This window comes from Echeneis naucrates, chromosome 11, assembly GCF_900963305.1.
Source record: "Echeneis naucrates chromosome 11, fEcheNa1.1, whole genome shotgun sequence".
NCBI lineage: Eukaryota > Metazoa > Chordata > Actinopteri > Carangiformes > Echeneidae > Echeneis > Echeneis naucrates.
Genome location: NC_042521.1, coordinates 5,841,562 through 5,868,609, shown reverse-complemented (window position 1 = coordinate 5,868,609; position 27,048 = coordinate 5,841,562). Strand labels below are relative to the sequence as shown.

At 42.5% G+C, this 27,048-nt stretch overlaps 1 protein-coding gene across 6 annotated transcripts in view; it reads left to right on the top strand.

The window, feature by feature from the left end:
• The window catches only part of LOC115050597 (RNA-binding motif, single-stranded-interacting protein 3), a 238,561-nt gene that overhangs the window by 164,229 nt on the left and 47,284 nt on the right, over nt 1–27,048 (top strand). For all 6 annotated transcript variants that reach the window (XM_029513487.1, XM_029513488.1, XM_029513486.1 and 3 more), the window contains 2 exons: nt 14,559–14,716; nt 18,831–18,910. In XM_029513487.1, coding sequence (XP_029369347.1) covers nt 14,559–14,716; nt 18,831–18,910 — 238 coding nt within the window. The remainder of the gene's footprint in view (nt 1–14,558; nt 14,717–18,830; nt 18,911–27,048) is intronic.

The window sequence follows — 27,048 nt, the reverse complement described above, 5'->3', positions numbered from 1 at the left end:
AGTAGAACATGGCGAGCCTTCACACTCTATAAAGCGGGAATGCAAGTGTGGCTGGGCAGCCTTAAGGTCACACCAATGGCAACAACAACAACCGTAACCAACAACAGAAAGTGCTTACAACATCACAGCAACAGCTGTGAAGACGTTAGCCAACACTTGCTGCAGTTGGAAATGGTGGAAACGCAGAATAGTGACATGACGTGTAATCACTTCGCACATACTTAACAAGGTCAGGCTAATGGAAGGACATGGCTGTTGTTAATCACACGATGACGTGAGGAACACTAATCCTTTTGGTTTGCCTTGTAAAAGGACATCGTATAACAAATCCCTTCTCCTTTTCTGAAGTAATGGTTGACACCTGCAGGCCCCCGTAGCATTCTCTGATGTCATTACACAGACGGACAGCCTTCCTAAGCTAGCAAACTGCCAGCGCTGCGGGTCATCGTGATTGTTTTCACAGCCAACTGCCCAGGAGGAGATACCAGGGATTCCAGAGTAAACACCTTTCTCTCTTTCCGATTCCACAGAATCAAGACTTACATTTATTGCATTTTTATCTTTTAAGTTCACAGCCTTTGTTGCATACAAACACAAGATGAAAGTAATTATTTAACATACGAATGTACAAGTGTGCGAACACTGCAGATTTCCTGTCCTTGTGTTTGGATAAAAGTCTTATTTGACAGCTGTGGCATCAAAGACAGGCCCTGTTAATGATGCAGACACTCTCAAATTAAGTGCTCATTAGATGCCGTCCAGATAGCACACTGATGAGCCAAGACGGTTTGTTGAAGGATTTATAAACTAGGCTACCATTTCTTGCTTTATGTTAGTGTGTTTATTGTGCAGTCTTGTGCAATGGGCCTTAGCATTGCTTCCTCAAGTGTTGTTGTTGTATTTTTAGTATCTATTAAGTGACTTTGTTCAGGCCTCACACAAAACGTCTTTGCACTTATTACTGGCACAACCATCTTGACTAATGTAATGAGAACGGCCTTGACCATGATAATGTCCTCATGAATGGCAATGATAGATGATGGAGTGATTATGGAAATGCTACAATCTGCAGGGACACGTATGACACTTAATTATCATGAGCCATAAAACAGATGTTGACGTCTGATGACTGGCGTTTATTCAAAGTCACCTGGCCAGTGACTTTGCCCCTCTCCTCTCGCTCTTGACCTATGGTGACCTCTGGACAAAGTGACCCTCTTCCATCATGCGGTGTGCTCGTCCTTCACTCCATTTCCATTCACTCACTCTGTCATACTGTCATGTGGACACTGATGTTCCTGTCTTTGCTGCCAAGGCCCATGACATCTGTCTAGTTACTTCTATGCTGCTGGCCTGCAAACAAGGAGCTCCACCTCCTTATTATTCGGCAGCTACTGCGCTCCCTTTCTCTGCCATCCATAAGCGTTTTATACTCTCACACAAACAAACTGTCTGTAGTTTTACTGTGGTATAATCATTATTATGGTGCTGAGGATCAACGCTGTACAGTCAGCATGGAGGTTTTGTTTGTTTTTTTCATTCATTGTGCTTTTTATTTCTTCACATATATCACCAGCCTATGACACTCAGGCTGGTGATATATACTCGATTCTTACCGATGCATATGCCTCCACAAGCAGCTGAGACTTGAGTTATTGGTCACATACTTGCTTGTCTACTTGGATGATTTAAAGTCAGTTGCTCCTCGCCCCCCATCCCAGAATACCTAACCTGCACAGTGTAAATATGGTCATATAGTTGACATCATGGCGTTCTAGTTTAGTTTCTCTCTATAACTTCCCTCTGTTATCGTTAACTTCACTGCTGACTTTACATCCTTTACTTACACAGTACCTTCACTCTTCATGAGCTTAATTGTATCTTGTGAATGCATGCCACGCCAGTGTCTGAGGATGTGCACAAAGCTCTGGCAGGAATGATGGACCACACACACACATATACAAGCAAGTATAACGGAGGCTTTGTGAGCCCTGCAGGATAAGTCATAATAATTCATGTTTTTCAATATCATGAAAAAGCACCAACAAACAAAAGACAAAAAAAAAACTAATATATATCCAAAAAAGATCATATCAACTTTAGGTGACTAGAAGTGGAACAAATGTGGATGATGACCCTAAAAGCAAAATCTTTTCCTGTCTCATTTGTCCATGGTGCTGTACATATGTGACTGTTAGCTGGAGTTACACACACTCTTGATGCTACCTCGTTCAAAGCCTGGATTCCAGACTGCCGACACTATACACTTTTTGCATTGACTGATTTTGTACAGTTATAGTCATTTTTAATTGGTGAACTGCAGTTGTTCATTTAATTCATAAGTTCATCATTTGCTTGGAATCGTCACAGCACTGTAGCGTCAACAGGCTTATTTCATTCACGCACCGTTGATTATTTAACTAAGTGTTAAAAAAAGCACCTGGGTTGTTTGTTTTTAAAAAAATTCTACCTCTTAAGCACATTTGTACTTTCTTTTTCAACGCGTCTTCTTCATTCCCCCCTATGATTGGTTTCACTCCTTGTCCTCCCTCCCCGTTCTGCTGACCTCATTCTCTCGCTCCCTCCCTTCATTTTGTCCCTGTCTCCCTGTCTGGAAAGAGGAAGCTGAAGTTTTCATAGAATGGGACTGATGAAGCTGTTGAACTCGGTGGGACACAAAGGGTGGGTCGTTAGTTTGCTTCCACTGTATCATTAGTGTCCATAACAAACACATTATCTCCTGCTGCACCACCCCTCTTCCCGGCCATTTAGGGTGATAATTAGACTGTAACAAGCACCCATCCCCTTTATATAGGTCATCTAGAACTAATGATGCTCTCATTGAAACACACATCCAGGGGATTCGCTTTGGCTTCAGAAACTCAAACTAAAGTATTTGTCATGGGTCAGCAGAAACACAAAGAAGCAATAACCAAACAATTTCATGCATATTACACACTAGAAGTGATGATACCTGTGATATTAGGAAACATAAATACACATATCATTCTGATAATGCATTAGCCTACATGACAATCTGTTTGTTTATCAGTACAGGTTGTCTTTTCAGTTATATCCATTAAGACATTAAGTCTTTCTCTCTCTCTCTCTCTCTCTCAATCTTCCTTCACTGTAATTAGTTTAATTTATTTCTCATAAAAAAGGAACACACACAATTTTACCTTGAATTATGATAGCTGTGTGTGTGTGTTGTCAGTTGAAAACATAAATTTTTTCCTGTTACCTTTAGCTAGTTTTATACAGGAATTTTCTTACACCGATTCTTAAACCTGAGGCAACTCGTCCCTCAAGGAACAATCAATAATGACTTTACCATTTTTTTTTTATTTGACATGCAGTCGTTAGATGAAAGAGTTATACAAAATGTACACGGTTCTATAATTACAGAACAAGCACTGGCACACTTTCATTTTGTACAAAGGAAATGAAAGCTGGAAACCACAGTAGACACTGCGACCTTCAGCACTTTATGTCCGTACCAAACACATCAAGGTCAAACGCCGTAATTTTTCTATTTATCTCTTTTATTCTTTTTTTCTTCTAATTTCGACATGTAATATTAATATTAAATCTGTCACAACCATATTGTGTCAAGACAACTAAATTATAATGGAAATATTTATGTTGAAGTCCAAATGTAAATTAATGCATATTAACTAGGACCTAGAGGCAGCTGTCAACAGAGGGAAAACAAAAGAGCTCCTGTGTACACATGGATCACATGTAATTATGTTGTGGTTTTTCAGCACTCTCAGCTGTTGTTTTTTTTTTTTTTTTTTGGGGGGGGGTCATCATACATTAACATGTGTATGAGGTTTCCCTCCATTTTTACCCTAATTATCATACATATGGTAAACACTGACCTGTAAAACTAGATGAGATTTTATTGTGGGGATGTTACAGACTGAGATGCTGGTTGTTGTTGTAGTTGTATTCCTTGTTGGTGTGTGTTTGTGTGTGCGTGTCTACAGTCTTTGCAGAAGCGAATTCAGTGTCTTGAGGTTTTGATTTGTTTTGGTCAAGAATAATGGATGTTTTTTAATGCAGAACACATTAAAAGCCCGAAATTAGGAAGCAAGCATTTAAATCAGTAATTAGTCACTGTATTCACAGTGTGTATGTTTATATGTATTCATGAATTCTTTGTCTATTTATTCAAAACCCGAATTATGGTAGCTCTCTTTGTTTTTGATGGAAAGCGAACCAATACTCCACATCAGTGTTTTGTAATTGAAAATCATTGCATCAGTTCCAACAGTGAACCTGACTGATGTCACATAAATGTTGATTTGTTCTGAGTGGCTTTCTCCACACAACACTTCCATTATTGCTTTTTTATTACTTTTGTTGTTGCTGTTTTCCATTGAGAAATAATTCTTTAATATATATTTCAATATTTCTCGCAGCTCTCGCCCTCGCCACGTTGTCATTTCTTGTGACAGAGCTAAGGCAAGGTATTTCTGTTGCAGTTAGACATACAATGCTCGCATCGCAGTATGGTTTCACGTGGCAGCCTTAGTGTTCCCTGGTGAGTAGTGGCACATTAAGGAATAACAAATGAGTCCATGACCCAGGGTAGTTATTCAGGGTGTGTTTGTGGAGTAGGAAAACGGCGGATGCTATTTGCTTTGCAGTAGATTCATAAGTGAAAATTGCATTGCGCCTCCATTTGGAGAGCGGGTGATGGAGTGTGGAAAGAAACAAAGAGATTGTCATTTTCCTGGTGTCTGATGATGCTTCACCATGCTGCTGAAACACACACATCCTGCCTGTCATCTTAACGCTGAATTCAACTTGTCAACATACTGTCGGTATCCGTCTTTTTTAACTAGAGCGAAAAAGAGCTGTGACTGCATGCGATTGTGTACGAGTGTTTGCGTGTTTGGGTGAAAATGTGGGGTCTCGCGTGCTTGTTGAAGTGCAGGCTTTCTTCCCTATCTTGATAACTTTGATCCTCTGACCCGGTGGTCCTGCTGAACACATTCTTTCGTACAGGCATGTGCTATGGAGACAGAAAGGGGGAAGGGCATATGGACGCGAGCCTTTTGAAGTCACTTAACATCCACTGCCACGGCTCATTTGGCCCATGCACCGTGGGGTTAACATGCATGGTGATTTTATGATGCAGTGAACCCCATCAAGGACAGCACTGAGGATCATTCAAGGTAAAACTAAGAAAAGCATGCGCTCAACGAGACAGCCTGTCTGAGGTGGAGAAGAGACCGGGGCATGTTGGGGACATATGGGCTTTTTAGTGTGTAGGTCACTGTGTGGCATATCTGTAAAGTTTGAATTGACCACTTACCCTTCTTTTTTTTTGTCTGTGGTGAACCGACACAATCATCATTTTTTTGTTGTTGTTATTTTTTGGGGTTTTCCTCACCGCAAAGAATTCGCTGTGGATTCCGGACACATACAAGAAGTACAGATCCTACAGCTGGTAATGGTCATGTTTACCACTGAGCCGCCTCTGAGTTTGAGATCAATCGTGACATTGCTTTATATATCATCAGTTATTGGGTGCATTTGGATACACATTGGGTAACTGACAAGGTCCACAGTTAAGAAACAAACCAATCTACAGTTCTCTTTGTTCAAATGTTCAGAAATGTTGTTTGTTTTCGAGTAGTTGAATCAGGTTCAACAATCAATTGGACCACTGCTGGAAAGGCCCAACCCAACATGAGTGGCATTCTGAGGTGTGAAGTGGACAATCATCCTAGAAAATCCACCTGTGTGTTCAGTGGGAGGAAGGCAAACTGTGTATAAAGGTTTCTCCACGCCAGTCCTCTGATAAAATCAATGAGGCCAAACAAAAGCAGCCTAGCATATTGTTCTTTTTTAAATCACATATTCCCACAAGGCTAGCATGAAACAAAACAGACAGAGTGCTACAACAACGTCAGAGTCCCACCAGCTCTCCATGGATTTAAATTCTTCTTTGGGTGATTGGAGAAACACGACCCTACCAAATATAAAAAGCTTCAATCTGGCACATTGTCCTTTTGCTCTACAGCTATGTCGTGTTTTAGCGCACTGCTCTCTCCGATCTCAGCCCAAAATGAATTATGACAACACTGGACGAACATAATTCCCCTCAAACTGCATATCTTTTACTGGGCATTTTAAAGCCCTAACCTAGACATGATGTCTTTGGACTGTGAAAAAACCAGAATACCCGGAGGAAACCGACGCAGGCATGGGGGGGAACATGCAAACTCTGGGAACCAAACCTGTGACCTGCTTGTTGTGGCGCAACAGCGCTAACCACTATGGTGGAAAGCAAAATTTCATAATATCTTTGTCTGTTGACAGACCATTTGATAGGAAGAAAAAGGGGAGTGAAATGAGATAGAGCTCTTGTACTGAATAAAAAAAGGCCTCCAGAATTTACAGATACAGTAGGTTTCTACTCATGTTGGTCAACAGTGCGAATCAAACGGCTTGCCACCATTTTCCTTTTAACACCCCTTCCCCGAAAACCAAAACCATCACCGGCACTCTCCGCCTCCACATGATGCCAGCCAGGAGGAATTCAATCTCAGAAATGATATCATGAATGATGCATAAGACAGAAAAATTGCATTTACCCTGGCAACAATGCAATGAGCTGTTGTTGCAAACGGCATAATGGAAAAATACGAAGGTTATGGTGATGAAAATGTAATATGAAACTCTGAAGACATTTGTGGACGTTGTATACTCCTGAGCTGATGAACCACAGCCGAGGACATAACTGCAGCTTATCAGGAAATTCCTCAATATTTCTACAAAAGGAACATGAATTTGTCCTGGAGTCCTCAGGAAAGAAGTGGGATACGGTGTCTTTGCCTGTGTGTGTACCTGCCAACATGAAGTATGCGTGCATGAGTTTTGTCTCCTTTTGCTGGAGCACAGAGGCAAGGCCAACATGCCCATCTTCCATGTTAATAATGGATTTTTGATATGAGCTCCACATGAAATTTTAATCTCTGGAATATTAGCTCACCGAGGGAGATACAAAATCAAATCAGGGGGCCGTGATTAAGCGGGTGAAGCCCATATCGACCCATTTAAATTCACATTAACCCGGCATCAAAATGTATGAGCCATGACATTGATGGCAGACATAATTTAGTGGTATTATGTCAGTTTTGCAAAGTTAAGGTGCAATCCCTCCATCGCACATCTGCAAAAGGGTGAAAATGACACTTTACGTGGTAGATGAGACATTTTTTAGGTGCTTGGAAATATTGAGGGATACCGCTGGTGATATTCTCAGTTTTTCATATCATCAAATCCTTTGAAAATAAACCAAGAATGAATTTCTCCAAGTAATAAGTATTTTCTGTGTAGCGGAAACCTGATATGGCTTCTTCACCTCCTGAACATTGGTGTTTAAAAATGATTAAAGAGAAATTACTCATCTCTTTCGATGAGGAACATGGACACAAAACTAATTTTTACAGTCTCACTTTCATCCTCCCGGTGATGTAAAAAAATAAAAAAATAAAAAAATAAATCTTGAAAAAGATCTTTTCATGGGATTTGTTGACAATAATGAAACTATAGACTAACATCAGCATCATAATTACATACAATTACATACAATGTTGTTTTAAACTGCATGTTGTCTCATGTCTCATCATAGCAAACACTTGTATCAAGAGTTTGACCTTCCGTGTCCCGTGTTCAGTTCGGGACATTCCCTGTACTGAACAGAACATGGAAGGACACAGCAAAAGCCATCTTTTTGCCATAGCGCTCTCTGAGCCTTATGCTAGATGAATATTTTACCAGCTACGCCAGCAGAGAGCAGGCCCAGCTGAGACCGTGAGTAAAACAAAGCCCCACCACTGTGTTAGCATACTCAAAGGCTCAATAATGTATCATCCACTTTTGTTCCTTACACAGCATCTATCATCTCCGCGTAATACAAAGTAACTAGAAAGCCATTTTCCAGAAGCAGTAATAGGACAAAGATTGACAACGTGTGTGTGTTAGCGTGTATTTGTGTGCATTTGTGTGCATACAATCACATGAATGCTTGTGTGTGCGCGTGTGTGTGTGTGACTTAATGCAAAGTGTGAAATGCAGTACCGCGCAGGAGCGGCGTGTGTATTTATGTGAGTGAATGAGCCTAGATCTTAAAACCAAACTAAACACCTCAGCACCTCTGGGCTGCGAGGACACACTTAGTTGTCATTGGCTTGGATTGCACTCATGGGAAGAATCCCGCGGTTGAATAATGTGATGTATTAAGCTGTGCTCTGCAGCAGCGTATGGTAATTTGTAAGATTTTTTATTTAATCAGGTAACATTGTATTCCAGCCAAACGGAACACTGCATGTGCAAGGTGAACCTCTAATCTTTTTCTCCTGAGATTTATGCTCTGCTTGGTTTGTCTTTAGTATCTTAAAAAATAATAATAAAAAAAAAAAAGCAGCATATTTTTTTCAAAGGAAAGTGTCCTATGACAGAGTTTGGATCACTTGATAAAAGGAGGCCAACTGATGGGCATTTTCTAAACCACCTTTTGTTGGCAAATGGAAGATTGTGTTGATCTCACAGCAACTATGAGATCAATGGAGTGTCTTGATGAGAATAAATGAAATGAGGAAATCAGTGTGGCAGTTCACGCTGAAAGATCAGGAAAGGAGGCTGTATAAATGCAGTAGCATAACACGGCAGGGGTTAGGGGTTGTGTAAAGTATGGACCGTATCAGTGACCTTGGATGTCTCATCATAGTGGGCGTTATAATGAATGATAAAGCAATTATTTTCATACATTGTTGCTAATTGTAATGTTAATTAAAATTTTGATGACAGTTTTTAATGTATCAATAGAACAATGATAATGTGATTTTTGGTTTTATTTATATATTTTTGTGTCCAACAAACATATTTCCTTATGATGAATATCATTTCTCTGTAGCTCATCGACAGTAAAACGTTTTTCTCATATGACACGTTTTACATTTGTCACCATTTCACATATTACACGTCACCATATTGCCATCTCAATGATATTTGATTGAGGCTACAGCAACGGCAGTTCCCCTGTGCTGAAGTAATAAAAAGTTAGATCAGTACAGCCATAGCCATTTTTTTAAAAGCCCAAAATATCGCAACATTCAAGATGATCTAATATATTACATGCAGATCAATGCAATGAAGTGCCAGCGTGTATCAGAGTTACTTCATTTTTCACTTTCCAAATCCAATGAAAGATTCACAAAGGTAAACACGCATTGATAAATCTGACATTAGGGCAATATTTTATCAGAAATATAACCGGAACTTCCACTCAAACCTACAGTCCAAAGTGATTAAAGCCTTGCTGCCCACTGAGGTGAATCAAATTATGAATTAGAGGAAAGATGATATCTGTAACAGAAAAATTTGGTTTAATTCAATTCCTGAAGCACTGATGAATGTATTCCTCCATGGTATGTTCGCAGCCTTTGTCTTTAACCCCTGCCAACACCTGTTTATCGCTCTGCTATCAAACCCGTGTTTAAGTGACAGGTGTTTTAGGCGGTTTGTTCAGACGTAATATGGTAATTGCACTGAAAATGGCTGCCCTGAGTGATGGCACAGATCCTTTGCCTCGCAGCCTTTTGTTTCCAACAGAAGGTCGGAATCAGGAATGTGAATTTCATCATCTCCCACCAACCCCCCAACCCCTCACCTCCTAGCGAGCAGCAGAAGGACCTCACGTATAACAGGCCTGCGCTTTTGTAAACTGGTTGGAGACGTTTTGTATATATGTCAGACTAAAATGTGCGTTTGTGTTTCTCAGCATGTTTGTAAGGATTGGGTAACAGATTGAGTAGGAAAATTCAAAACTACAAATACCATCTGTCTGCAGAATCTCGCTTAACCATTTTAGAGCAGATACTTTATACCTGTGCCAAAAAAACTTTTCAGTACTAAAGCAGGATAGACAAATAAGTTTTTCGTGATTTACAGCAGAATACAAACCCATTTTCTTCCTCTGACTCTGACCATGAACCGTGTGCACACTTGTGGTTTAAAGCCTCCGTCAGTTTGGCTGTGCTGGTAGCTAAATGTCTATATATCTGTTTTAAATGGCAACGCTGGACGGACTCGGGCTGCAATAGGGACACACAAGTGAAGTCTTGAATGTGAATAGGGCTCAAAGTCGAGTGCCACATGGGGGCACGATAAGGGAGGGTCGAGGAAACAGGATGATAGCGCCTTTGTGGTGCTACCTTTTTGTCTCTGTATTCTCTGGCTTCTCACAAATTAAACTGGAGCTTTTGAAGTGAGCTGATGCGATCATATATTTCTCTCCTCTCCAACTCGCTGATCCTGCATTCCCCCACAGCTTCCTTCCATTTGGTCGGCCTGCTTGTCTTTTTGAATGCGTTCTGCAGACTCGAGCTCCCACAGCAAGATCTGAGTGCAGCTCCTGAACTTATATACAAGAGCAGAGTAACACTCCCTCCAAACAAACTTGTCAGCAACAAATCCTCACGGCAGCAGCGACACGGCAGCTCCTGCTTCTTTGCACTTTTGTCCAACCAGAAAACATGGCGCCTCATTGTCTTTAGCTTTAATTGTGCTCCTTCAGGCTGCTGCTTGATCGCACAACAGGCCAGAGTGGCATACCTGAGGGAAGTAAATAGTGTTTGAGTATAACGCACGCTCTTGTCAAGCGTGCACCAGTGCTTAAAGGAGCAGCCGCGAAGCCCTGTAGAGCCAATTACACATACAGCTCTAATCTCTTGAGCAAGCTGAATGGATAGAAAGGGGAAGAGAGAGAGAGAAGGGATGAAGGGTGGAGGAGATGGACGATGGAAATAGTGGCGGGAAGGAGGGAAGGCAGGAATTGCCTATAAAAATTAGGGACAGTATCAATGTGAATGGAAGAGAGAAGGAAGGATTGAGCTGTGAGGAAAAGAAGAGTTTAAGGTGGGGGGCAGTGGTATGAAAAGGGGAGGGGAAAGACCGATTGGGGTAATGGGTGATGGCAATTCTGATGTTCAGCGTGATGTTAGATTCAGTGCCCCCAGTCAAGGCACATATATATCCGTCTAACTTTTATCAGTTAAATGGATACAGCCCGGAGAGCCCCATAGGCGGAACCTGAGACTTCTAACAGTTGACGTCTCTTTTCCCTCAAGCGTTGTCAGAAGGCAACAAGGGCTTCCTTTAATGTCTCATATCTGCCTGTCATGTCGGCTGCCTCCGCCTTTCTCTCCAGCTGTCTCTTTCTTGCCTTTTCACTCTTTCACCTTTTGCACTGTGATCTATTTCTTTTTTCTTTTCTTTTCTTTTTTTCTAGACCCAGTTCCTCGCCATCTTGTTTTGTTTTTTTTTCTCTCTGCTAATACTCCCCCTCCCCCCGTGGCATGGTAATGTTCTTAGAAATTACAGTGAGGTAAACAGAGCAGGGTGTCAAAATGAAATAACTGCTACGGGGCTGTCAGCTCTAGCAAGGGGGCCATCCGTCAGCGGGAAATGACACGTCGGCTGCACCGCACCCCCCCCGTCACACACACACAGTTGGATTCCTCCTGTCCTCCTGGTGGCAAGGTGAAGGAATTATGCTCATCAAAGGCCCAACGCAGCCTGAAGCCTTTCCATTAACCTTCTACAACAGTGGTCAATGGCAATGGGACAACACAACTGCCATCTCTCACACACATACACACACACACACACAACAGACTAAAAGCGGTTGTGCTTATTCTTCTGGGAGACATACACACATAAAAGCAACAAATACATAGGCACAGAATTACAGTATATATATCCAACACATATGCCTAATTACTCCAAGATGGGATTTATACACAGGTACACACAGGCGCACACACACCTCAATTACCGTTTCATTCATAGCCTGACAGCAGAGCGTGTGCGAAGGCTGACATTAAAGGAAATTAAATCTCCTTGTGGAACGGGCCAGCCCATCTCACCTCCTGTCAAAATGCTCCCATTTTCACTCCTCCACGTAACCTTCTCATCTGAGTATTTAGGGCTTTGTGGTGCGGAACGTCATCAAAGAGAAAACTTAGTGAAGGCGGCCGTGCACAGACGAGGCCTCCCCATGATAATCCCCCCCCCCCCCGCAAAAGGAGCTCTCTGCTATTAGCCCACGCACACAAATTACTGCTTCATGTTCTGTCGTACTCTTCCACTGCATGCACTGTCACATGCTGGAAGGAGAATGTGCCTTCATTCAAACGTGCACATACGCACAAGCACATACAAGGCTCATATCATTGCCTTCTCGCCCAGTGAGTGAGTCAGTCAGCTAACTCTTTGATCCAGACCTCCTGTCTGCACTGCAACACGAAGCCTATTTGACATAATCCTGAAAAGCATCGCTTCACATATCCACCAAAACTCAAAGGAGAGCACAGCTGCACAGCTACACGCAGCAAAGGGACTTAGCAGGAGAGTGACACGTGTACGCTAGATTTTTACGGGCAGATTTAATTAAGGCTCATTCACTGCCAAATCCTGTGTTATACAAACTCTTTTGAGCTCTTTCTAAAGCATGTAAATGTGACAAAACCGCAGAAGAAGAGGGAGGAGTTTAGTTCACCCTGAAGTTAGGTAATTCAGTTCCCAGTAAAAGGAGAAATAGCCACAGTTTTTCCTGCTTTGGGCACCAGCTTCCGCCCAAAGGCTTTAATCAGATCAAACATGTCCTGTCAGATAAGATGGCGAACTAATCAGGGGAGGGAGGAGTCTTCTCCTCTGACAGATGGAGAGATGGAGGTAGGACTTGAGTGGAGGCCCTTCCTCTCTTCCTCCTTAACCTCTTCCTCTGCCATCAACACAAAGTAAAACAGAAGACAGAATGAGAGCGTTGCCTGTAGCAAAGCACAGAGAGTCTGTAAAGATTGTCAAGATTCTCAAAGACCTTGTTTACCTGCATCTGTACCATCACCACAAAAGGCTCTCCAACTGTGAAGAAGACAGACTTCTGAAGTTGTTGTTTAGCATATTGGATATGTGTGAGAAACAGATCAGATGGTTTTCATCTTTTATAGGCCAAGATCAGCTGATTTCAGCATAATGTGCTGTTGGAAAAACTATAAAGCTGCTTTAGGTGTAGAAAATAAAATCAACTTTACAAAACTTTAGTTCGGTGCTGATCGTTTTAAATCTTTTTGAGTGAAAGTCACCTCCCTCCTCTCCTATTTGCCCTTGTTTCTGTATTTGTCAGTTTTTGAAGTCTATGAGATTGGGCTTTACTAACTTCTGAGCCAAAGGAACTTTTTTTATAGACACATCTTGCAAAAATATAGTTTTTACTCAATGGATCCAGTCGGCTTCTGTAATATTAGATATAGATCCCAACCATTGCACAGAATATTGCCTTTCTACATAGCAATACTGCTTGTAAAGGCCCTCAGTTTATTGATCTGAAGTGAATTAAACAGTGGCGCTCTCAGAGTGCGTTATTGAGAAGGAAGTTTGAAATTTAATTTAGACGCAGTGTGTTAAATATGTAGTTCAGTTCACAAGGGCACCCTGAAAGGTTCATGTCAAATTTATTAGTTTAATTATCAGCATCATTCAGGGGACTGACTGGAAAATAAACTGACCCAAAGTCAATAATAGGCAGCTACTGATTATGACTGATTGTCATTCCCAACATCTTCCACTAAGGCTCCCCCCAGAGGACAGCCACTTCAACTTCTACCCTCTGACATCCGTTCTTTCCCTCATTGCATCGCTTTGGCCAAGAAACACAGCAGAGATCGTTGTGGGTAATAGGACTTTTGCTCAATGGTTCCAACTGCAGTTTGACAAAATATGTAGAGATGTGGATGTTGGGTAATATATGAGATGATGAAATGAGAGCTAGCAGTGGATCAGAATTAGACGGGCTGCCTGGCTGTTATTGTTAGGAGGATGGAATATGCAAATATGCATGTAGCATCATAAAGATAGATAATTTGTGACAAGGTTGACATCATGTTATTTCATTGTCAATTTAGAGAATGATTGAGTTGAAGGATCGATGGTCGGCTAGCTGGGCTGTGGTTAGCTGTAAGCTCTGCCTCAGCCACTGGCTGACTGTTGGGGCCCACTTTGCTATTTCCAGCTGTTCTCTGGCAGAGCTCACCGGGCACCTCAGATACCTCCGGCTCAACCCACCGCTGGCTGTGCAGCCTCACCTAGCTAGGAGCAGCCCCTGGGCACTACAGAGAAAACGCTGCTCTACAAAACACAGCTTCACTTTCATGTTTCTATTTCTGCTTTCTCTTGATCCTAAACACCCAACAAGAAAGAAAAAATGCACCCAGAAGCTTTCATATTGACCAGCTGACCAGCACAACAGGCTACTGCTGTATCCGTATCAGGAAGGTCAAACATCTAGTGAGTTCAGCCAGAGTTTGGCTGCTCTGACGCCAGCATTGTAATGTGTTATGTGAGGCCCCATGACGCAAGGCCGATGCAGATGTATACTTTACAGCTCCTGTGACAAATGGTGATGCGTTATTTCTCACACCATCGTTTCTTCTCTCTCTTTTTCCTCCCATCTGCTCGTCACATCACTGGCCCTCCAGCAACAAGAGCAAGACCCCACCAACCTGTACATCTCCAATCTGCCAGTTTCTATGGATGAGCAGGAGCTGGAGAACATGCTGAAGCCCTTGGGTCACGTGATCTCTACGAGGATACTGAGGGATGCCAATGGAGTCAGCAGAGGAGTTGGTTTTGCCAGGTACGCAGTGATAATGATACTAATGTGATGGATTCATCAGTTTAAAGAAGGCATTTCTTCTACATTTATTGCCTTGCTGCCCCCATGAATGAGGTAATTAACTTTATAGCTAGTGTGTGCCACATAGTACAATTTGTGCACCAACGTACACACTTGCAAATGCATTTGATGAAAGTGTGTGTATTACCAAGTACACACTAAAGGATGAACATGCGTAGTTGCATATTTGCATACGTGCACTGGCATGCAGGCACGCACTAAATTCTATGCACATGCACACAACGGCTCAACAAAGACATTTGTCAGATGGATCCTTCCTCCAGGCAGCAGAAACTTTTAAAGGTGATTTGTTTCTTTTCAGCCTGTTTGACAGTGTGTCTGACAGTCTATGAGTTTATCCTTGTTTATGCATCAGAGTGTGTATGTCTATCTGTATACATGCCTATTAATGCATGCCTGTGCTTTATGAATTCGCACAGATTTCATGGATACCACAGTCAGGGCTTTTCTGTTTCCACCACCAAGCCTATCACTAAACAGTTTATTTCTTTTTCTACTTATAAAAGTTTCCACTTTTGCTTATTGATCCCCCAAAGTCATAAACTGCTCTGTCCTTGTCCCCGGCAGCAGCCACCAGGCTCTCATTCCTCTCCTCACATTCCTTCCTTGTTTACCCAGAGGAGGCCACTGACGGCCACAGCACTGCCATCTTGCAGGGATTTTTCTTAATCACCTGCTGTGGCTGAACTCCCCTCCTATTCCCCATTCTATTACTGAGGGTTACAGCAGGACACACACACACACACACACACACACACACACATATAAACAAGCACTTAAGCACACGCATGAACATATGCAGAGATAGACTACTGTACATACCTGTACACCCATGTATAAGCACTTGTGCATGGACATGCACACACAAACCAACACACACACACGCACACACACACAATAGGAGACTTTTTCACGTACACACACAGACAGGTAGGCAGCCTCCTGCAGACCAACAAGCAGAGCACAGCAGCAAGCTGCCACGGGCCACCTGTTCAAGCAGCCCTCTGTGGGAGGAGGAAGAGGCATGATGGAAAGGGAGAGTGAGACAGCAAGAGAAAGAGAGAGGGAAAGGAGTGTGAAACAATAGCCAGGTGAAAAGAACTAATCATAGAGGTTATTAGAAAGAGAAAAGGAAGGTGATGGGAAAGAGAAGAAGGCATAGGTGCGCGGCAGAGAAAGATTGAAGAATAGAGAGTGTGTGGGAGACAATGTGGAAGGTGAATGAGTTGTGTTTTGGTTAGATAAGGAGAACACAGACAAAATAAAAAGAATGAAGTAAAGAAGGTTGTATAGTTAATGTATGGATCCAGAAATAATAGATAATGGCTGTAATTGATAAAGTCAGAAAAAGAAGCCTGACAGAAATTCAAAGAAAAAACCAAAAGGATCAGTGACTTTTATTAATCGCAGCGCTGGCCTTAGCCATGTCAACAGACAGACAGACAGCTGCTGAGGGTTGGGCCACAAGGGGCATTAGAAAGAGTAAACTGAGCTAAGTGTTTGTGGGCTGATCCATTACTGATATCAGAGCCCATTACTCCAGCCCCAGCACTAATCATTGCAGACAGCAGCACCTGATGCCATTAACCAGCAGCATGCAGAACACAGAGAAAAGCCACAATGCTTTACCGCCTAGCTGGCTTGCTCAATGTCTGCCTGGCTGCCCCAGAAGTCTGATTGACCAACAGACACTCTGGGCAACCGGGTTTGTTTCTTGGTAACTGCCTAACAACCTGCCTGCCTTATTTACTTCTTTTCTGCCTACCTATGGCGCTGCTGGAAAAAGTGAAGGAGCCAAACAATGAATAGCCAGAGGGGATCAGGATAAAGCATGCCCAGGAATAGCGAGAGAATGTAAGCATCAGCACTTCCAGAAGAAGGATGATGCATTTAGCCAGATTTTCAGCTCCTAGAAAAAGTCATCAGAAATTCTTTTGTTCAGATGATGCCGCACAAAATCTCACAAATCATTATTTCAAAACGGCCAAGTGGAGGGCACACTGTACACACACCATTGGTAGGCTTCACTGAGAGGTAGCAAAAGCGATGAAGAGGTTAGCCAAGCTTCATACAGATCTCCTCTGTCAGTCAGTGGCTTCTGCATTGTGAAAGGGTTATTGTCTTGTTTAATTGCAGTTGAGCATGAATGCATGTATACGTAGATGCATGCAGACAAACTCTGTGATGTACCGTCAGTTCTAATCAATTTAGCTTTTTTGTTGTAATTGGAAGTAATAAGATTGTAAGTAAGATTGGCTGATTTTTATTAGCTACTCCTATAGCAACGTGGATGGTGAAAGAACAAAGACAGATTTGGTAAAACAGTGTGCGCAGGTATACTGAGAGGCTGATGATTGCAGGGAGTGTGAAAGGTTACATATTCTAAAAAGAGAAGAGAGGAGAAGAAAAGAGAGAAAGATGTTTATGTGGAAAGGATGTAACTGAGAAACAAAAGGATTGAGGGAGAGGGAAGGAGGGCACGAAAAGTGAGAGAGATGGGGCGTGAGGGTAACAGTGAAAGATGGAGGAAATGACCAAGGTTGAAAGACAGGGAGGAATGAGAGAGATGTCAAAAAAAAGAGGTGCAGACGGGCCCAGAGTAAGATGGATGGAGAAGAGAGAGCGATAAAGAAGCTATGGTACAAAAAAAAAAGAAGGATGAAGGTAGAGATAGGAGAGGGATGAGAGACAGAGGACAGAGAAGTGAGAGGATGACAGGATGATATGAGTATTTGAGGAGGAGAGAGCGAATGAAGCATAAAAATCTGGAAAGCAATGAATTCTGCACATTCCAAGAGCATATTACCATAAAAGAGTCACTCAAACCTGCATTTAAAAGCTCCCATATTAATGAGTTCTTTGTACCGTATGTGACTGTTAAAGAATCCAGGAATATCGTGATTTGTACACTTTGCGCAAATGACGTAAAGGGTATGTGGTCATGAAAATGTTTCCCCTTCGAGGAAATATATAGCTTCTGCATGCTAGCATTAACAGTCCAAATACAATCACCTGTAATGAAACTCTTTAGTGCTATAGTGTTATCATTTCCTTTCAAAAGTGAGGAGAAGAAGATGCTCAGTTTAGATTCTTCGCCTCACCTTCAGTACATGGAGCTCAGACTGGCCTCTAAAATCAGGCAAGGGGAATTTTTTCAAGCTAAAACAACAGGAGAAAGAGCTGACTTGGCCTAGCTTAGCATAGACAGAAAACAGCCAGGCTGGTTCTATCCTAATTGTCAGCCCCTTTGCACCAGTAAAGCTCACTGATTGCTGAAGTTATAGCTCTGTCTTTTTATTTTATTATGCTCAAAATGTGAATTGTTCTTTTATTGGAATCAGACAGATGTGTGTTTGTGTGTGTGGACCTCTAGAGCATAAAAGTTGCCGCACTTGCCAACACGCAGTACATTTGTTCCTTTTAAATGCGTTTGATGCACTTGTGAATGGTTTGATGTGATGCGTGTATGGATGTTAGTCTGTGAGTTTGTGATGTGACAGATTAGAGCCCACCTCCAGATCAGTGATATTTGATGCAGTGGTCAGAGTTAGCTGGCTTCTCCCTCCCTCACTGGTTATCAGTCATTTCTACTTTCTCATACTTTTTTCAAATCCCTTTTTATGCATCCAAATTGCCTCTTCACTCTGTCCTTGCATTATTATTTCTCTTTTCTTTTTTGTTTTCCTTTTTGAGGCGAAGGGAGAAGCTGCGTAACAACTCTTTCCTTGCAAATGCAAAATTTTATTACGAACTTCTGACTCATGCACACAGTGGCGTTCACCAGCAGATAGACAGATGGATTTAGTCTCATTGGATTTTTTTGGAATGAACAGAATGATAATAACAAGCCAGCAAGACATAGTCTGGTCAATGACTCCTTATTGTTATTATTGCAAATGTGTCATCAGGGGCAATAATTCCTTCTTAGTAATATCTAATGCAGGTGCTAGGTATATTTATTTAAAATATATATATATATAATTTTATTTATTATTTATTATTTGCTGAAAAAATGTTATTTAAATCAAACTGTTTGGACCTGTCTTTGTTGCAGGATGGAGTCCACAGAGAAATGTGAAGTAGTCATACAGCATTTCAATGGGAAATACCTGAAAACCCCGCCAGGCATTCCAGGTGAGTCTCCGCTCCCTTGCTTCACATCACTGCTTCGCATTACTCTCGCGTCACCTCTTTACTTTCTTGGAAAACCATCACCTTTGCAATGAGAAACCTCCTTTCTAATTCAATTATGGTAATTTCTCATCTCAGATCTGCCGGAGAGCTTGATAGATTGTGTACACCGTTGTTTCTGACACCTGAAGGTAGCTGTCTTACTATGGCTGGATAGCTGACGGTTCTATAGGTCTCTTCTGCCCCCTCTCTCTGTCACCATCTCTCTCCCTCCCTGGTGGTGCTGCTGCAGGCTGGAACTTCTCGGGCAGGAGAAAACCCGTTTAATATTCACACTCATGCCTCTGTGCTGTTCTTTGCAATCTACTTAAGAGCTTGCACTCTCCCCTCTTTCCCCTCTGCTGCTGTGTCCTCTCTTCTTCCTATCTCTCCTTTCTGCAGTCGCCCTAGACAGTGGAACAAGCTGGCTAAGGAGGGAAGAGACAGACAAAAGGGCTTGGAAGAAAGAATGTCACAAAATGGAAACAGATGTAGAGACAAGATACTGCCACATTGTGTGCTTGTACAGAAATTTGTCTTGTATTCAGTGTCCAGAGTGGCATCCCTGGCCCGAAAGTTTAAAACACAACGAGACGTAGAATTGGAAATAGGATTGCAAACAGCGCAAGTCTCCAAGGGAGGAAGGGTAACAAGCAGCGGCAGCAAAAAGAAACGTGAGGTGGAAGGAGAGTGTAGATGTGAACGAGACGCTCAAAGAATGAGGCCAAAATGCTGCATAAGCACTTTTGGGGCCAGGTGCTGCGATGCTTCAAGCCTTCTGTGCGTCCCAGCAGGACATGCGGGCCAGACAGGACGATACTGAGGAGATCTCCTTCACCCCCGGGGCAATTTTATTAACAATACTCACCCCCTCCAACCAGCAGCACAGACCCAGACTCATAAATCGCTGTCCACTATCCAGTAATATCTGAAGGAGCTGGATTTAGAATCTCCATATGCTCAGCCACTGCATAGCCAGCAGGCATTAAAGGCAAGGTGAGTGGTTATATAGGAGTTGAGCCGTAATAGGAAACCTTTAAAGCTGTAATATCAGGCTGACCTTCCCCTTTAAGGGTCCATCTCTCGGCCGCTCACGCTTTATTATTGTTAATGGATTGTTCAGGCTTGTGCCAAGCATGGAGATTTACTGTCCTGATGGAGGAAATCCTTCTGTGGAATTAAGAATGGTTAAGTTTACATGGTCCTCTCTGGTCTGGTGCTACTGTGATCCCTCCTAAAGAGTTAATCAAATCTCCCCTTTCCCTTACTGTACGCCTGAGTATGACTGGCGTTGCTGAAAGCTGAGTCGTCTTCTGTGCTTTTACAGTTTCTGCGTCTTCTTTTTTGTATTTTTACAAAATTTCAATCATTTCAATCTGTTCGATGATGATGTACCGACTAAAGCAATCATGAGATTTGGAGTCTTGGTGAAATGTTACAACAAAATGAAGTGGAGCAAAAAGTACAATGAGCTTCATTATAAGTTATAAACAAACCAACAGTCTAACTGGATTATCAAAACCACAGTATGAGTGAGTGAATATAAACAGTAAACGCAACAAAAATAAACATAGAATTTGTGTTCTCGCAAGTTGGAAGAAATTGTTTAAAACCTGCAGAGTGCTGTGATTACCCCATCTTAACTATTTTTGGCTATGGCATCTCATTTCAGGCTCTCAGAAATGAACTTTGTGTGGAAAAGCAAAAAGATTTTTTTATTTCAGTGTAATTTATTGGTATGCCTTTGGTTCTAAGATAAGAGCTCACCCTGACATCGTTCCCGTAGTTGTTGATTCATAGGAGGGAGAGAGGATGAGGAAATGGTCTTTCTCTGTCTCCTGACACAGTCCATGTTGACTTGCTGTCTGCTAAATGGGGATCTCTGAACATTCCTCTGTTATCAAACTCAGATGTTTCTCCATGGAGGACCCTAAAGCTGTTTCTCTTCCTCACAGAGACAGTGACTATCCCTTTATAAATCTGTGTGCACGCGCAGGGCATATTTTTGTGTTTGCACGTTGCATGTTCTCCCACATTCCTATTTGTTTCTATTTTCTGATTCACGCGTGCATATTGTAATTTATGCGGTTACTGTATCTGTGCGCTGACCGAATCTGTCAATGTGTGTGTGTGTCTGCGTGTTAGCGGTATTTCCCCAGAGCCCCTTGCAATGCAGGGCAGCTTCTTCATCCGTCCATCTTTGACAGCTCAGTGGCACCCCCCGGGGGGTCCCCGCCACACACGGCACAGTAGGGGCGTGTGCGCGTGCGTGGCGCTGCTTGTGTGACAGCCATGACTGCTGCACTGTGTGAGTCTTGACACATACACAAACCACATGAGCAAAAATATAGTCATGCACCAATAACTATGACCTGAATGGAATGTCAGCGTCCACATAATGCTAATTGGATCCTTTTTTCTACCATTTAGCATTTAAAACAGAGCCTGCAGACACGCATGCACACACACACACACACACACACACATACACACACATGCACAGAAAGCAGCTTTGGGAAGCACACAAACCTACAAGTACACGAAAGACAACACTTTGAGCCTGCATATATGTACATACAAATTCACACACTCTTCTCGGTTTACCAAGCCCACTCACCAATCCTCTCAAGCCCTTATCTGACAAGCCTCTGCATTTCCAGTGTGGCCACTCAATCACATTGTGTCAAGAAATGTGTGTGTGTGTGTGTGTGTGTGTGTCAATGTGGGATGGAGACTGGTCTTGTGAATGCTGGTCTCCTCTACTCAAGTGTGTCCAGTGGCAATACAAATAGGATATTGAGTTGTAACCTTGCTGTCCCGTACCAGGAAGTGAATATCTGGAAGTGCCAGGTCATCTATTAAATTCAGCTGACCATGGGAAAATAAACAGAAAGGAAGCCACCATGTTTGCAGGAAGGTAACATTGGGTTGCTGATATCGCAAGGACACAGAGAGGAGGAACATACAGAACAGTAGACTGTGGAGATGCTAACAGATGGCGCTAATGGCGCCATAGACAGCTTCCATACACTTCCTGTTTAAATTTTAATGTAATAACATTCAACTTCCTCGTGATTACATGAGATGTTGAGCTGATATACAGTGTGCAGAGATGATAGCAGATGGCAGCTAATGATACTCAACCAGCTTCCCTCTTCTTACTGTTAACTAAGTTGTTAATGAAATGATGAGTAATTTTCTCATGTTTCCATGTATTAAGCTGATGCAACTTTTGATTCACGTTAGTGTTAGTCTGACATGGAATATACAGTATGTGTGGTTGTATGTCAATCCATGTAGGGATTAGACACACTGCATATGTACTTGAACGTGGTAAACACTGTTGTATTTTGTGCAAGCAATCAAACATAACCACCAAAAGCGGTGCATACCTATAAGTTTGAATGAATACTTGTCTGTGTATCCCAGCAGGTTCGACATAAATAAGAACCACGACACTTGCATACAGATACGTTCAGTCAGCTATCCAGGTCAGATGTGTTTGGTGAGGCCTGGTTGATATGAATGGTGTGTCGCAGTTGTCCAACAAGCCAGTCACCGAGGCCCGCTCCAACCGCTCTGCTCTGCCCACGTCTGATTGTGATTCAGAGAGAGGGACATGATCGATAGCCCTGATGGAGCACTACAGCTGTTTAGTTATTCTGTGCAATGCGGCAGCCACTCTGCCTTCCGCTGTCGTTGAATGTGAGCGTGCATACACCTACGCAAAGAAAGAAAGTCATGCACGCAGCCCGTACAGGCACATGGAGAAAGTACAACAATGCCAAAATTCATACGGTGTGTGGATGTTCTTTCAGCTGTAGACAAAATTGCATAGGTTGGCATGCAACAGTGCGCATACACAGTTTCTATGTATACAAAACATATATCAAAAAGTAAGTTGGTGACATGCACAGATTGATGGACCCTATAAAGTAATGTAGACTCAACAACCTTTTTCTAAGAAATTATCTGCTCTGTAGTTAGACGTGAGGATTGTTTTTCACTGGATGTGGATTTACTCAGTACGCAAAAATAAATGGAATTTATGAAATGTGACTACAGCAATGACCCATGCTGAAATGAGCCCAACAGGGACGCATTATGATTTACACTGCAACCCTGAGCAATGGGAAAGTCAAAGGAAGCGCAGATAAAAAGTGATTTAATCCGCTGGCTCCACTGAGCCTCGCTGATTAAAGCCTTTCGTCCCACATTGCATTAAACAGCTTAGAGATGACACCCTATGGTAAATTTAATTCAAACCGGAGACACATTAGCCATTGTTTGGTTTTGGCAGGTGAGTAATCTCATGTACATCCCATATTGTGTGTCTGGAGTACAGAAAGGAAATTGATAGCATTTGGTTCACTGTATGTGTTTTTTTGTTAGCATGACTTAACTTAATTTCACTGTAAACAATCAAACAACAGCTACCTAAACAAGAGCACGGCTTTCAGTAGGGCTAGATACAGGTAGTGAGGAGTGTTGCCAAATGACAGCACCAGACTTTGATGAATCCAGAATCTTTGGGAATGTCCAACTGTGCAAACAGAGATTCGATTCAGATTGAATGTGCAGTAACAGTGCAGCTTCTTCCTTCTCACTTCCGTTGTTGTTGCTCGCTCTGTTGTGTTGCTGCCAATATGGCAGCAGAGCTCAGAGCTGGCTCCAATATTGTCCAGTAAATGCTGGATAAATAATGAAAACCACATCAGGAAGCAGCACAGTGGCCCTGGGAGATGGAACCGAACGGAAACATGCAATATGTACAAGCTTTCTTGCTTGCATTTTTTTTATTCTTCCTCTTTTACGGCTTTCTGGCATTTCTCTCTTTAACCTCATCTGTCTGTTTGTCTTTTGGAAGTTTTCACTTTCAGGGGATTCTAGTCGTGTGTATAAATGAACAACCTAGGCGACTAATGATTGTAGTGCTCATCTCATGTGGCACACCTCACTGCCATTTTAAAAAAACCCTACACACACACACACACACACACACACACACATACACACAATCATCTCCACCTTTTAGACAAAATATAACATACAGTACAAGATGGTGCTGAACCTTGACTGCAGACCCGGCGACACATCCCATGATTTTTTGCAGAACACAAGGCCTGTGTGGCACTGAGAGTAGGGGAGCTGTTGCCGGGGGTGCTGTTGCAGAAAAAGATCCCCTCCCTATTGGCATCCTCACCAAGGCAACAGTGCCAAGATAGCAGAGACAGCCCACGGTATTAAAACGTCCCTCGCTGAATTAAGGCAAGTCCCAAATCACTTGGTAAGTCACAAAAAGCCCTTCTGAAACTGTCAGTCATACTTGAGTAATCCATGGTAATTTCTGCAATCCCTCCCACATTCCCCTGGCTAATAACTGGCCTGTCGGCAGGCCTATTTCTCTCCCCTATGGCGTTAAGATTTAACATGCAGCTGAGTAGATTGGCTGTCAGTGTGCCTCAGACGAGGCCGCCTCTCCCAGCACACCAAGGTTCAGTTTTTCCCATGATGCATGTGCGTGTCATGTACAGGTGCTGATCTGTGAATTGTTGATATATAATGTTCCCCCTCCTCTTTTTTGATGGAAACAAAAGGTCAAATCAATTATGTATTGATAATTTGTTTACTTCCACTGTCGCCCGGTGTAAACCAGCTATATTTCTGTCCCTGCTTATGATCCTCAATGACATTCAGACAGCTTTTCAATATGCACTGCCACAGATGATTATTAGTCACCAAGCCCCTCTTTTAAACGCACTTCTCAGGATATTGCATCATAATGAAATCTGTCCTCTTAGCATGAACCATTCAAGCCCCCCCACCACCAGCCCTGACTTCACCTGCCCTCCATTAGAGCCAGGACACACAGGAAGTTATTATTGGCATCCCCAGTAAATCAGACAGCTTCCTGAAAAAGGATCAATTTCCCCCGTTGCACTTTCTCATTATAACCTTATCTCGCCCACAGACAATAATCTGGATTTGTCACGCTTTGTTTGTCTTGCCACTGAACTGTATCAGTCATGAGCGAAGCAAACAGTTTGCAGAGAGGAGGGGGGGAGGAGAGAGGAGCAGCTCTGAGTGGATCTGTCACTGAAATATAAAGTATTCACCTGCTGCAGTCCCTTTCCACAGAAAATAATATAAGCCCTTTGATTTGCTTCAAAGTTTGTTTAGGCAGAGAGGAGCTCTGGCTCTTGGAGGGGTTTAGGCAGGAACGATTGACTTTGCTCTCCACTCAACCACATCTAATGTGGAAAGAGACAGAATGAAGGAGTGTTGCCATGAGAAAAAAGATACATAACGAGAGACAGTAACAGAGAGAAATATAGCAAGAGTGCAAGAGAATAAAATAGATTAGGAGTCGGGGAAATGTGATGGGAGTGAGAGCAGGAGATAAAAGAGAACAGATGGACGAAGGCAGAGAGAGAAAGGAAGTCATGTGTGGCGTCAGGAAGCAGAAGAGAGAGGGGGGAAAGTTGGATCAATACTTCCTTTTGGAAGGTTAAATTTGGGTAGAGTTTACGTCTCTGCATCTGCAACAGACGAGATGAAAGAACGACATTGACTGTGAGACCACTTCCTGAGCTTGACCCCTGCGACCCCAGCCCAGCTGTCCACCACGTTGATCCCCTTCTATCTTTCACCCTCTCACCCACTCCGTCTCTCTCCCAACACTTTTTCTTGTCCTCTCCTTTATACTTTCTCTCATCTCTCCTTCCCTCTCTTATATCCATTGCCACTGCTGTCTTTCATCCCTCACTTTCTCTGCACGTCCTTCCCCTCTCTGCTCGATATTCTGGGCATTGCACACATTCTTGCTCGTCTCTCCCTAATGCTCATCTATGTTACTGGATGTAGCTGAGTGCACACAATATTAGTGCAATAAAATAAGCACCTGAGGCTGCTCTTACTTATGAAGAACATTTTTCCTCTTCATTGTGACACGTTGTCAGCCTCTTCACTGATGTGCCAGCCTCTCTTTTATCCCGTGGATTCACTCACTGTGAATAGTTGATGGTTAAGACAAAGTTTTTCTATTTTTTAATTTTGAATTCTTTTAAATTTAGTCGGAAAGTGGAGCTGCAACTAATTTGGACTAGAAATCTAATATGTTTTGCAAAAATTCTGTTGAATGTAATCTATAACACACCCAATTATAAAGAATGCGTTCTTTCTATTTTGCCTCTCTGCCTCGCCGTCTTTTCGTCCTTTCCGAAGTGATATCGCACTGTGTGATAGCAAATGTTTTTGGGTAATGCAGTGCCTTGTTGGATGGTGCTGTTTGCCAGACACCTCTGCATCAACACCCCCCCGAGCCCAATGCAGGGTCAAATTCAGATGAACGAGGGGGAACTTTGTTTTTTATCAAGGTCTGTCATTAGACTGGAAAGGCTAAAAAATCTAAAGCATTCATCACATACATACATGCACGCTTACATACACATAAAAAAATATTCAGCCATACAAATTACATGCACTCATTTGGCAGATGCTTTTAGCCAAATTAACTTAAAAGTGAAGATTCAATCTTCAGTGCAGAAGGAAACCTTGAAATAACTACTACATATATGAAGGGGGGATAAACGTGCACTGAAAGCACAGTAGGTGCCAGTCCACGCACGGTGCTCGTTGTTATTATGAACTAGAGTTATATTTTTTGGTGAAAAACATTTGGGGCTGAATAGTTGGCTGCGTGTCTGTCCTTGTTTGCGGAGATATTCATTCCTGTAAATTTTATTCTGGCAGGCTCTGCAGTGTGTAGACTTTAAAAAAATAAAAGAATAAAAACCTCTAGGTTTTTCTTTTTATAGTTCTCCCTAGATCTAAGTGCTCTCCACCACCTTAGGAATGAAGTCTTGCGATGTGAACATTATCCTCACAGATCCCCAGATTCCAGGGTTTAGCCATCAGTCAACTTAATCTAATGCAGGACCTGAGGAAATGCATTTCTTTTTCAAAGAATAATATTCAGCCTCTCAGCAGATACAGTAGGTCACTGAGCTCATAGCCTTTCGGCCAGCCTGCCTGTCCTCCAGAATGAAGATTAAGTTTGCTGAGGAGGATAATCATGCTCCAAGGTCTCTGAGGTATGCAAG